The following is a 14,240-nucleotide window of genomic DNA, read 5'->3' as shown; positions in this document are numbered from 1 at the left end:
TCAAAAAGTCGGAAGTAAGAAGTGTGGAAGTTGGAAATCAGAAGTCGAAAGTCAGGAAGTCAGAAGTGTGGAAGTCAAAAGTGCCGAAGTTAGAAGTAGGAAGTTGGAAGTGAGAAGTGCAAAAGTTAGAAGTCAGAAGTGGGAAGTACGGAAATCAATTGTCCCTCCAGGGCTTCCATAGTCAGACGCTTTGGATATGTCACAAAACACAGCACGAACTTCGTTACCTTCATCAAGAGCACGGCATATGTCATTGTATTAAAAAGATAAGATAGTAGGTTGATTGTGGAATCGCCTTTCACAAAGCCTGACTGGTTTGGTGTTAACAGATTGTGTATGATTAAGTGGTTGTAAAGATATTTATGTATGCAGCGTTCCATAAGTTTCCCGATACAGCTAGGGCGTGAGATCGGTCGGTAGTTTGATGGTAAAGAGGGGTCGGACTTCTTAAAGATTGGAGTAACGTTAGCAAGTTTCCACGGTGACGGACAATTTGAAGGACGAAGGAGTGTATTAAAGAAGGTTGCCAGAGTCTGTGCCAAAGCAGATGCACCTTCGCAAAGGTGTCTAGGACTGACCAGGTCTGGACCAGAAACCTTGGAGGGAGCATTGACCACATCTTCAGGAGTTATGTTAATGTTAGAAAGGTCAAGTTCCACTGTTTCGGGAACTGATAGAAGAGAAGCATCTTTATCGTCAAGCTTTGATTGTGAGCAGAAGTTATTAAGAAGTTCTACCTTATCTCGATCTGATGTTGCTTCTTGACTGTTCTGGTTAAGTGGAGGTAGACAGTTTGTTGTTTGTTTTGTGGTAAGTTGCTTGCATAGTTTGAACCAGTCTTTTGCACATATATTGTCTGAGTTAAGTTGTTCAATACGTTTATTTTGACAATCTTGTTTGTATTGGCTTATGACTTTGGTGACGTCATTTCTGAAAGTTTGCCCAGATTGTTTCCGTGATCTGTTGTTTAGTGTTTTTGTGAATCTTGTTGCGTTTACGTATAAGTTTAAACGTTGTTATTATGGAAAGGACGCTAAAAATCCGGTATAATATATAAATATGACTGACTACCTTTGAAAACAGAAGAATATTGTTTAAAGTCTCTGCTAGATATACAAACAGGAAAACTGGCGGCCATGATTTTGGCAAATGGGAATGAATAGTTTACAGAAAAGTAAAAATAAGAAAATGTTATTTGATATGTATGAAAACATAGACGAATAAACTTTTGAAGACGTTTTAAACAACAACAAGAGGGCCATGACGGCCCTGGATCACTCACCTTAGTTACGATGCTTGAATTGCATAATTTTGGTAGATTGTTCTGCAAGGAAAATGTCTGAAATAATGCCAGTGTTTTCTGACAAGAATATTTTAAATGTTTCTACTAAATATGGACAGGTAATGTGTATATGTGTGTTTAGGGGATGGGGGGATGGGGGGCGTAAGAAGTTGGTGGGAATGATGTGATAAGACAATATCAAACAATGAGATTTTTCCACTACATATGAATCAAGAAGATTTTCCACTATATACAAACAGAGAAAAGTGACCACACACCAGCGACCATTTTTGACGAATCGGAATAATTTGTACAACCTTTGAAACATTTATGTAAAATTGTTTTAAAACTGGGCCTGCTGTATCTGACAAGAACATTTTTAAAGTTTCCAAAATACATGTACAGTGCAACCTCTTAGAGCAACAGCCTTTGGGAGATACAAATATTGACTGTTATGTAGAGGTTGTTGTTCTGGAGAGGTCAATTTGTTAGTATATTTCAGCTTAGGGAAATTTTGATGATGCTGTTATAAAGAGATTTTTGCTTAAGAGAGGTCCGCTCTGGAGAGGTTTACTGCATATGGAAAAAGTGACAACTCCCCATGACGGCCATGTTTTATGACAAATCAAAATAATTTGGACAATCTTGTGTGAAATTATTTTAAAATTGGGCCAGCCAGCAGTTTCATACAAGAAAATGTTTTCACTATGTTCATTTAGGGAAAGGAACCACGCCTTCTGGCGGTCATGTTTTTGTCGAATCAGAATAATTAGATGGTCACACAAAGACAGTTTGTGTGAAATTATTTTAAAATCCGGTTGGCAGTTTCACACAAGAAGATTTATAAAGTTTCCACTACATACATATAGGTAGGCCGGTGGTCCAGTGGTAACACGTTTGACTGTCAATCCAGAGGCACTGGAAATTTCTGAGATGCTCTTGAGTGTCTCCCACCTAACTAAGAGGCCTGTACTGGTTCTTCCCAGGAAAGACGGCTTAGCGTGTATCGGTGCTATACATCGGGCACGTTAAAGACGCACCACAAAATAACTGTATTCTTTTGTATTTCCATGATGGTTATTATACACGATTTGCTTGAAAAAAATTAGATATACAAGTTTTTAGTTACAAATTGACAGTGACATATATTAGGCAAAGACAATGTGTTTAATGTCTTAACATTTTATTGAATTACTGTAGCAATATGTACAGAAATCAGTGTATTTAGTTAAATTTCAATCACATTTTGTTTCTACAGTGTAAGATAGTTATTCATCTATATTTTTGAAACTATGCTGAAAAAAGATTGACTGAATAAGTTTGCAGATGAAGTTGTCAAAACAAATTTATTCAGGAAGGGCCTAAATTGTCCACCTGAAAACTTGAAGTATGGCTGTATATTACTGTGTACCGGGGGCTTTATCGCACTCTGTCCCTCTGGTCAGATCGCTCTGTGTCTGTACTAGTAGAGGATGAATTTCGCGCCCTGTATGGCTGAAAAGGGCGCTATATAAATCTGGTATAAATCTGGTATAATAAAAGGGAAAGTGACCACGCCCTCTGGCGGCCATATTTGTAAATAAATCTAAATTATTTGAACAATTTTGGTGGAGGATCACACAAGGACCATTTGCGTAAAATTATTTTAAAATCCGGCCGGCAGTTTCACACAAGACATTTTTAAAGTTTTCATTATATACATATAAGGAAAAGTGACCACGCCCCCAGCGGCCATGCTTTTTTGACGGAATAATCTTGGTAGAAGGTTGCATAAGGCCAGTTTTCGTGAAATTATTATCTGACCAGAGGTTTAGGAGGAGATATCGTTTGAAGACTTTTCTATTTTTAGCTCTGGCGACCCGTATGTGCAACCAATCGGAACCGCTTGAACAATTTTGGTAGAAGACCATCCAAGTAACATCCAGGTCAAGTTTCATAAAAATCTATTCGGTGGTTTTGGAGGAGATATCGTTTAAGGTTTAGAAGTATATCACAAAACAACAGATTTTTTTAGTAAATGAACAGCACCATGACAAACAACTTATCTGTCCAATACATGTTTTACTGTTCTGTCCCACAGAGTTGGATACTTAAACTATTCTTAATGAGTTGTCCCCCTTTAAATAAGAATGCCATTTGTAAAGAAAAATTGTAAACAATTGTCAAAAATGATGTTTTACCTAGTTATGTAAAGTTTAAACACTCGCACGATGTTGTAAATGCATCAAAACGAAGACCTGTAACAGCTTTTAAAAAATGGTGAGTTTTTAAAGCCGCTGAACTGTCCAGAAGTGTGGCCCCTTCATGCAGTCCCTTTCCGGAATTCAATACATATATCAGCAAATTGACAATGTTTTTGTAGAATAATATAAATGTTTTATACGCTGTTAAATTTTCATGTAAAACAATGCTTTCTTTCTATGATTGGATGACGTTCGAACTTATTTCTCCAAAACATGGACCTATACCTTAAAGAAATTGTTGACGACGGACGGATGCAGCATAATCATGAGCACTTCAGGTAAGCTAATAAAAAACAACAGGTATCCAACATTCTTAAATTGATTTTCTCCTGCAGTTATCAAAACTACTATTCACGTAATACTGTTACAAGAATTCCGACTGCTCGTTTAGACTGTTATTACTAGCTCATTGACCTTTGCCTCAATAAGAAATAATTTTATAGATCGGACGGGCGGAGTTGTTGATAAAATACAAATTGGTTAAAAGCGAGGCGGACAAAGAATGAAAACGATATTTTATTAAATCGATGTATGATAAGTGTTATCAAATACGACTACGAAACGTAATTAGGGTAAAAATAAGGTTTCGATGCCAATTGCTCCCCCCCCCCCCCCCCCCCACCCCACCCACATATAACTGGCAACAGTAGCAGCAACAGTTAAAAAGATATTATTTTCAAAAGTAGCTTAATTTAAACACTTCGGGTTCTCATCCTGCAAATTACATAGGTAAATAATCACTAGGTCCGTACTAACGATTGTCTTTAATCATCATTGCTAGACGAAAAAACAAAGATACTCGGACCTCAAGTTATTACAATAAAATGTGTCCAACTTCAAAATATGTGCAGTAACCCATTCAAATTTAACTTTGTTTAAGCTTCTCTGGTATGCCACACAAATATTTTTATTCATACAAAACGCCCATAAAATGCATCATAATTAAACAATTAATAATACCGAAACGCACGCGACATGACGTTACAAAATAAAATCATCATACTTTAATCATTTTAGCAATTTATCAACGCAGATATTGTTTTTGTGCTTAACTTGTCTGTTCAGTTAAACAATAACACTGCAATTCTAGTAAAGGTGGAAAAAAGTCGCCCTATTGCGCTCTTGATTATTTGGCATATACTCGTCCACTGTCCATGTGAACCACTTCAAGACGTGCGAGTAGGCAATACATTTCTTTCAATGACAGAAACAAAATATAAAAAAAAAAAAAATAAAAAAAACATTGCCGAACGGTTTCCTTTTATTTATATGTTTATATGTAATTTGTCTTCACAAATATCTGAAAGTTAAAAGTCGCGATGTTTTCAACTTTATAACAAACAAACGTGGAAATCAAATGTATTTTTGGCTCCGTTCTGCCATCTTATCAATATATGTACTAATCTGGTTATGTCTCGTACCACATCTTCCGGGGGAAAGACGAGCATTTTACCTAATGGTTTAGTTTCAGCTCTTTACAGTTAAGTTACATGGTCTTTCTTGTATAATACGGTAACAACTAGTGATGCAGAGCAAATCATTCTTTAGTTGCATATTATTTTATATCCGCTGGATAATTAACCAGATATTTGGGATTTAATTACAACTTCAATTACATTGCAAATGATAAATGAAATCAATTTCTACTGGCATTTTTTTTCTTTTCTTCACTTCAATTTAACTGGTTAAGATTGCATTGAAGCTCTTCAAAAAGACATTGTCTATTTTTCAAGAAGTTCGTCTTTGTATGAACAAAGTTAACCACTGAACGGTTAATCACCTGGATAAAGTTTTGATCAATTACTTGTACGTACAAAAGAACGAATTCCTTTTATCTGTATCTATAACATACATACAACTCAAAGATACAGAAATATCACTTCGTTTAAAATAGAAGGAAATGTTATTAACAATTACAAAATCTCACGCTAGTCTGGCATATCAGAATAAAACTTTTAATCATAATTATTATAACAAGGGAAAATGAAAAGTTATTAAAAAGCAGTTTAATAAACGTTCATTAAAGAGCTATCCAAATATCTGATGGCTAAAATAAGAAGAAATATTTACTCACCATATATATCAATGAAAAAAGTATTTCTTTCAGCATGATTCGTCTATTTTAGGACACACCTTTTAACAACAACGAAATACACACTTTAACTGATTTATATACAAGTGCAGTATCTCCCTTAACACTAGCTTATATCCAACAGTGTTACAGCCTTCAGGTGAATAGTGTATGAAATGTCACTACATCGCACCTGAAAGATTAAATTTTCATCAGAAAATAAAGAACATTCACATGATATAACACTAACAAAATTAGATTTTCTATTTTCCTTCCATAGGTAATTGATAATTCTGCTCTGTACGTAGATTATTGGCAGCAGCACACACTATGAATGTCTCTACAAAAATACAAGCATCCGCCAAGAAACTTACAAAAAAACACGTTATTTGCACTTTCATCAGACACAGGCAAAATAATTTTGTGCAACTATTTTGTAAATCATTGTATTTTTCAGCAACACACTTAAACTGAATGTTCATTAACGCCCGCTTTCCAGTTCTTCAGGTACATATCAAACTATTTTAGGTGTAACTTTAAATTTGATTTAACCCTTCTGATGTAATATTACAGCGCTCGATTTGTATGTGTGTGAAATAGTCGAATTACATTCTACCACCGTGCCTTTTACCTATGAACAGCTTGATACACTAAAGTGTCTCGTGAAACCTTTACATACTTTAGCGAAATACATAGGTGTTCAAAAAAAATGTATTTTCATCATCTACATATTAAATAATATATTGTACGAAAATTCGTACAGATTAATATATCCGTATTAACAATTCTGATATCTATATACCCATGCTTATCATAAGCAGACAAAAATGACTTAAGGAATTTTTACCGAATGTTCACAACACTTAAGCTATTATTATTTTTGAAATATTTGTCCGTCTTTGTACAACTTATCGATTACATCTAGTCAGTTACACTAGCAATTTACTAGCAATTGGCTAGTTTTAACTTGCACTTTGTGACGCGCGTACAGTTTTGATTCATTAGCCCTTGTCGGCATATATTGACCCCGGGCATGATTTGAACAAACTTGGTAGTGAACTACGTCACAATGGTACTCTTGCTTAAATTGATATGTAGTTAAAAAAAACGGTAAAATGTGTACATCTGATATTGCGAAGTATATCTCTCAAAATATAGTACACTACCTGCACTTTACTGTAATAAGACCTTAAAATAGTTTCACTAATTACTTCAACAAACGCCTTTTCACATTGTTTGACATAATTTAACTCCTGTCAGCTCATGCCTTCTCAAATGAAGATTTATCGTGCTACATTTTTTTTCAAGGTAAATTGAGCCCTATTTCAATCTGGACTAGCCATAATCGATGTCTCTGGGAAAGATTTTATACTATTATTTTTTTTTAAGTCATTTCGTATAGTTTATGCATAATCAAGTTTGTAAAACGTTTCTTGTGTTGAACTTCTTTTGTTTGTTCGTTTGTTTGGACCTAACTAATTTTCTGACAGAAATATCTGACTTGAAATATTTGATATGAAAAGAAATGGAAGTGTTTTTTTTCTGCAATGGTCGGATAATAAAAAGGCTTTCTAACAGAACTTTGTTTACATTTTCATTGTTGGTTTAGTTTAGTTTAAACATATTTTACTGCATTTTTATACATGTAATAAATATTGCATGGGTGTTACGATACATCTGAAATACACTCGAGGGGCATGGCCCCGACAGTGTATTTCGGATATGAGTGACACCCTTGTATCATAGTCATTCAAAGTCCTGCAGCGTTTTTAAATTTGTTTACAACATAGAATCAATCAGCGCCTCGACTATGTTATTGATAGATGTCACGTGATATATGTTTTTTAACTGAAGACCCAAAATAGTGTTATATGATTTGTGCAGATTGTTTTACACGGTGGCAATTTAAGGTATTGGATCCCTAATAGTAATGTTTAAAAAATGGCATTTGCTTGGTATATTCTTAAAGTTGACCGTGTTTCGCACTGTGTTGCAATTTTTAAACAACTTTTACCGTGCCGTTTTTTTTTTATAAATTTTGTATAATTTATGTTATTTCCTCAAGCTCAAGTAGAGACAAATTTCAAAGTGATGGCCACTGTCCAAAACGTTTGCAGATAATTCATTATACCATTAATTTTGATAAAAGAAACATCAAACTATTGGTAACAATTATAACTGTCAATATCATTTTTTCTAGGGTGCCTCAAGTAAACGGATTTAACGAGACAGAATTCTAACTCCAACATTGAAAAATTAAGGTCGAGTCCTGTGGGACTGTTTCAAATTTTCCTCACTTCATTCAAAAATAATCTTGCGACAGAAGTAAAACCTACCTACATTTCTTCCACAATACGTAATCTAAAGAGTAAAGGCAAAATAAAGAACTTTTACCTCATGTAACTCGGTATTTTTAAAGATGCCTTACTCTGACCCCTTCTGTTTCAGAGGTAAATTCACTCTGAACAACAAGAAATCGCTTATCAAATGAAATATTTCCACTTTTGTACAATAAATCAATAAAAGTTACAGACCGGACAGAAAAAAAGTTCTGTAAGCTTGACCTTTGAGCTAGGGATGCGGGTTTTCCGCATGACACGTCATCTAATTACGGGAAACATTTGTGCCAAGTAATATTACAATCCCTTGATGTGTGATAGTCATCGACGTTACGCGAGATTGCGGACGGACGGACGGAATGACAGAATGACGGACGCACGGAAATGCGCAATCCTATAGTCCCCGAAACTGGTTTTCAACAAATAAGGGTCTAATTCAGACGTGTATTTTTAAGAGTTCTGTAATCCTATGGCTAGCTTTGTCCTCGATATTGTTAGACAAGGCTTTTTTACTGTTACAAGTCATTAAGCCTGTAATAATATGAGCGATCAGACTTTGCCGGTCTGTTATACGGCAAATGAAATCTATCAAACTGATTGATCATTTGGTGTATTCATTTTGATAGTTGTGAGATTTCAATGTTAAAAGTCAAGTTGCCCTTGTTAAAATGAGAACATGCGTTATTTTAATAAGACATGAATTGAATTGTTTCCGTCTCGTTAAAAAGTCATCTCTATCAATCTTTAGTGTTCGTGGTAAACAGTTTACACAAAACATTTTGGTTATGATCACTTGTTCAGTTCCGAACTGACTTAACATTTAAATTCACCAAAAATTTAACATGTTTGGCATGTCTCTAGTAGTGTTCCGTACATTGCAGCTTTTTTTATCTCTGCGCGAGAGAAAAGTACGTCAGAATGGAATTCGTTTATTGCAAGATGCCATTCGAATTAATTGTGTGGAATAAGTATGAGGAAATGGCAGCTTCATGACTAGTATATCCTGCTGATTAGAGAGGTGCTACTCGATGACTCCTCCTAGATCCGGTTCCACCTATAATACAAAATGAGTGTTTAGTAAAGAGCTCATTTTTATGCTCTAAACATTTCAGTTTTGTAATTAGTTGACAATTTATATTTGCGATTAGTTTTCACAAATATTTTCTACTTGTTAGAAAAACTCACTCCGGGAGAAGTGCGTTCCAACGTAGGTCAAGTCTCAACGATAACATGAGACGACATCTCCACGACAATTGTTACGGTGTCGCTCCGTACGACATTTTTGATTCATTTATTATGTGTAATAAAGCATTGCTTCTACGTTTTCATAACTCAAATGGTGAGTTTAATGTGTGAAAGCTATATGCAGCAATTTGGAAATTAAAACGAACTAGTTTCAAATAAACTTATGTAAGCTACATAATTATACAATCTTAGCATGAATTAAAACGTAAATTTAATGCTCAACAATAGAAACAAGTGTCTTCAGGTGTTCCCTATAAAATACTTTCATTTATTTTAAATACCATGGGATTCTGCAAACAATGTCATTGTGTTGTTCAGCTGTAACATTACTCATACATTAGTTTTAAAAAGTGTATACATGTTATGCATTTCAGTGTTTACATTTTACTACTATTCATTCTTGATAGTTTCGCTATTACTACATCTGTTTACTCTCCTCACTTTTTTAAAAGTTTAACTCACAATTAATTAAATCGTTTAAATGTACTTCCCGTATAGTGTCTTATTTCTTGTGAAAAGATTTTGTTTCGTTGCAATATACCGGTATATGCTTTCAAAACTTATAGCTTGTTTGTTTGTTTGTTGTTTGTTGAAGTATGTATGCAAAAACTTTACGTCCTGTCCCTTGAAAGTTCTTTCGCAGAATAATATTGTGCTCCTAAAGTCGCGCAATATTTCTACTGCAGAACTCGTGCATATATCTCGATACAAATATAATAATCTATAATTCACTTTTTGTTGCTTAGTTGCATCCTGTGCTTCAATGAATCTTTTAACAGATTGTATTATAATTAAGATGCGCGCAGGCAATAGCATAAGTCAACTCTATGCCACTGTACATGTTGCTTTCATTTTGACTAACATATCTTGGGAAAACCGTTTAATGGAAAAACGAGATGAAAATAAACTACTACACACCGAACAAAATCTGAATTTTCAATCATATTTAAACTTGCTGCTATGTTTTGCTCTATAAGTACACGTAATGTGTTTAGCTGCAATACTTCGGTGAGTGTCAGTGACGCTTGCCTGTGTCTTCGTTTAAAGTTTGCAACATCATCGGTTAGAGTGAGGAACATATATTAGATAAATATTGAGTGTTTATGATAAAGCAGTTGCAGAAATATATTTCTGAGACATTGCATTTAATTTATCATTGACTTGTCAATAATTGTTTTTGAAAACGTGTAATATGAACTTTTATTCTGGAAAATAGCAAAATACTTATATTTACTCAAAAACAGACGAATGTTTTTAAAATCTAAATGTTGTAATCTATTTGCGCGATTACTTTTAGAATCTGAATACATGTTCATGCAAAGACACAAGTAAATGTTAACAAAGTAATTATTATATATGAAAATTATATCAGCCGGGTCATACTGAGCGATACCGTAACCAGCCGTTGTTGAGATGTTGTCACATGATATCGTTGAGACATGATTTACGTTGGAACGTACTTCTCCAAGAGTGAAAACTAACTTATTCTCGTCGGGTCTGTTACAAACGAAACGGTGCTTAGCTGCTTAAAATTTTGGTTTTGCCATTTTTTCAATCATTGTTGGACCAATGTTGGTTTTACACGGTTACTTTAAATTTTACCACAGTGCTACATCAAACTGTCATAGACAGTGTCTGAAAGAGAAAAAAACAGACACACATTCATGTATATCATATTCACCCTATACAATTGTCTCGCCAATATCACCAACACTTCCTTACAACATAACTAACTTTCGGTATTCAAAGAAAAGGTAATGGCACAATTAGCAATGGTCTGAAAATTCATTCCAAACAAATACATATTTGGAATTTACCTTATTATTACACGCTTTAACATTGAACTAAACTGGATATATGTCTGTTTTACGTGTATACAGAGTATGTTACTGTAACAAATAGCAACAAATAATATTGTTGGAAACAAAATGTAACCAACCGGTAACTAATGTCATAAGAGTGGAATGCGGAGGCAACAAGTTTAGCAGGAAGGTCACTATTTCGTTTAGTTTGAAGATTAAACTTTGATATTGGAGAGCTAGAGTTTCAAAACCATCAATTTTAATACATGTATTGGAAAGTGTTTCAGCGATAAAAAGTTCATTGAAACTAGACATAAAGTTTAAGAAGTCACAATCGCAGTTTATTTTGAGAATCCTGAACATTCAAATTTGAATCTTACTTGCATCTTTACTTAGATCAAACATATTTCCTACTTCATCTCCTTTGGCATAATTTACGAGTCATTGCATTAAGATTTTTTATGCAGTCTTTAGTTTTTTGTTGTTTTGTTTGTTTTTGTTTTTTGTTTGTTTGTTTGGGGTTTTCTTTGTGGGGGGGGGGGGTGTCGTTTTTTTTTTGTTGTTGTTGTTTTGGGTTTAACACCGTTTTCAACAGTATTTCAGTAATTTAACGGCGGGGCGGGCAGTTAACCTAACCAGGTTCATGGATTCTGTACCAGTACAAACCTGTTCTCCGCAAGTAAATGCCAACTTCCCCACGTGAACAAGAGGTGGAGGACGAATGATTTCAGAAACAATGCCTTTTATCAAATCGTCACGGAGAATATACGCCTCGATGGGATGGAAATCACAACCCTGCGGTCCGTAGAACTGCCGTGCAGTCAACATTTCTTTTCATGGAAAATTGGAACACACACTTGCAACAGCATTGGCATTAAGATAAGAGAAACTAAGTTACGAAACGTTTTTACAAAGCACATTTCCATGCCAAATTATTTATAAAGATAAATACAGAGGAATGTGTAAAGAATATCAAATCATATAAGCAAAGAATTGTATAGTTAATGTTATTTACAACATAAAAACTTTCAATGAAATAAGTGGGATAATACTTTTGTGGCTGGAGAAGAGCCACTTTCATATTGTTGTAGATGTTATTTGTTGATTTATTTGTAAGGATAAACACCACGTCAACACTTTTAGGTTATGTGCGAGTTTTCATCTTCTGATGTTTGAGGACGAGTCCAAGTGTCCCTTGGAGCACTCTTTACCCTATGCGAGGTTTCAAATCCAGAGCGATGGCGGGCCATACATTCAAAGTCAGTGACCGTAACCACTCAGGCACGGAAGCCTCTAGACTAGGTATTTGACTGACCGGGGGAAAATGTAGCTAAACTTCAGTACTACATGGTAGTTATGTAAATACATTGTATTAACAACCTTGTCAAACATATATTTTAGGACACAATTTTTGTACAGTTTACAAAACTTATAAAGGATCAGAGACTACAAGAGGGCCATAATGGCCCCAGATCGCTCACCTAAGTTATACTGCTTGCTTGAACAGTTTTCATAAATGGTTATGTAAGGAAAATATCTGTGAAATTATTTTGGAAAAGTGCCAGTTTCTGACGAGAATATATAAGAAGTTTCAGGCAGGTAATGTGTGTGTATGGGGGGAGGAGGGGCGTAGGGTAAAACGCAGGGGGAATGATGACGTAGGATACTAAGAGACAATATTTACATACATAGAGGAAAAAGCGACCACACCCCCTGGTGGCCGAGTTTTTGTTTTTACGAAACAAATAATTTGCACAGTTTTTGTACAGTCACCCAAGAAACATTTGTGTGAAATTATTTTAGAACTTGTCATGCTTATTTCTGGGAGGATCTTTTTAAAGTTTTCACCATATACATACAGGAAAAAGTGGCCAACAACATAAATATACAAGAAATGACGTCATGTTATCAAATAAGCAAGTTGCAAAATATTTACGTTGTAGCAGAATTACAGAATTAGATTAGTTATATATGAAATTATTTAGAAGCACGTGCGTCATTAATATTTCTAACTAGAAATAACACACTGATATACTTTTATGGTTGCAATTTTGATATAATTCTATTATTTGTAATGATATTTTGAATAGGACTATGTGATATTATAATTAAACATTATTAACAAGAGGGTCATGATGACCCTGGATCGCTCACCTGAGTAATATGAGCTACATGTTTCAAATGTCAAACTGATGATTTTTAGAATTTTTTTGTACAATGTACGATGTACAATCAGGTAACCCCTGGGGCGGGGCCAATTTTACCTCGGGGGTCATGATTTGAACAAAGTTTGTAGAAGTCTACTAAGCAATGTTACATATCAAATATCTACAATCAAGTAAACCCTGGGCGGGGTCAAGATTTGAACAAATTTTGGAGAGGTCCACTAGGCAATGCAACATGTCAAATATCTAAGCTCTAGGCCTTCTGGTTTATTTTTAGAAAATCTTTGAAGATTTTCCGATGTAAAATCAAGTGACCCTTGGGGCGGGGTCAATTTTGACCCCGGGGGTCATAATTTGAACAAATTTTGTAGAGGTCTACTAGGCAATGCTACATGTGAAATATCTAAGCTCTAGGCCTTCTGGTTTTTTTTAGAATTTTTTTGAAGATTTTCCTATGTAAAATCAAGTGACCCCTTGGGCGGGGTCAATTTTGACCCCGGGGGTCATAATTTAAATAAATTTTGTAGAGGTCCACTAGGCAATGCTACATGTCAAATATCTAAGCTCTAGGTCTTCTGGTTTATTTTTAGAAATTTTTTGAAGATTTTCCTATGTAAAATCAAGTGACCCCTCGGGCGGGGTCAATTTTGACCCGGGGATCATGATTTGAACAAATTTTGTTGAGGTCTACTAGGCAGTGCTACATGTCAAATATCTAAGCTCTAGGCCTTCCAGTTTATTTTTAGAAAATTTTGAAGATTTTTCTATGTACAATCAAGTAACCCCATGAGGCGGGGTCAATTTGACCCTGGGGGTCATGATTTGAACAAATTTTGTAGAAGTCTACTAGGCAATGCTACTTGTCAAATATCTGAAGATCTAGGCCTTCTGATTTATTTTTAGAAAATTTTTGAAGATTTTCCTATGTAAAATCAAGTGACCCCTGGGGCGGGGTCAATTTTGACCCCGGGGTCATGATTTGGAACAAATTTTGTAGAGGTTCACTAGGCAATGCTACATGTGAAATATCTAAGCTCTAGGCCTTCTGGTTTATTTTATGAAAAAAAATAAGATTTTCCTATGTAAAACCAAG

The 14,240-nt window shown here is 34.9% G+C and overlaps 1 protein-coding gene across 2 annotated transcripts in view; it reads right to left on the bottom strand.

Moving 5' to 3' along the window:
* Positions 1-14,240, bottom strand: part of LOC123566562 (cartilage matrix protein-like) — a 110,262-nt gene that overhangs the window by 33,001 nt on the left and 63,021 nt on the right. For both annotated transcript variants that reach the window (XM_045360787.2, XM_053549734.1), the window contains exon 2: positions 5,600-5,789. In XM_045360787.2, the coding sequence (XP_045216722.2) occupies positions 5,600-5,635 (36 nt within the window). In that variant the 5' untranslated portion in view covers positions 5,636-5,789. The remainder of the gene's footprint in view (positions 1-5,599; positions 5,790-14,240) is intronic.

This window comes from Mercenaria mercenaria, chromosome 8 (genome assembly GCF_021730395.1).
Source record: "Mercenaria mercenaria strain notata chromosome 8, MADL_Memer_1, whole genome shotgun sequence".
NCBI lineage: Eukaryota > Metazoa > Mollusca > Bivalvia > Venerida > Veneridae > Mercenaria > Mercenaria mercenaria.
Note: the sequence above shows the minus strand (reverse complement) of the source record. Positions and strands in the feature narration are given on the sequence as shown.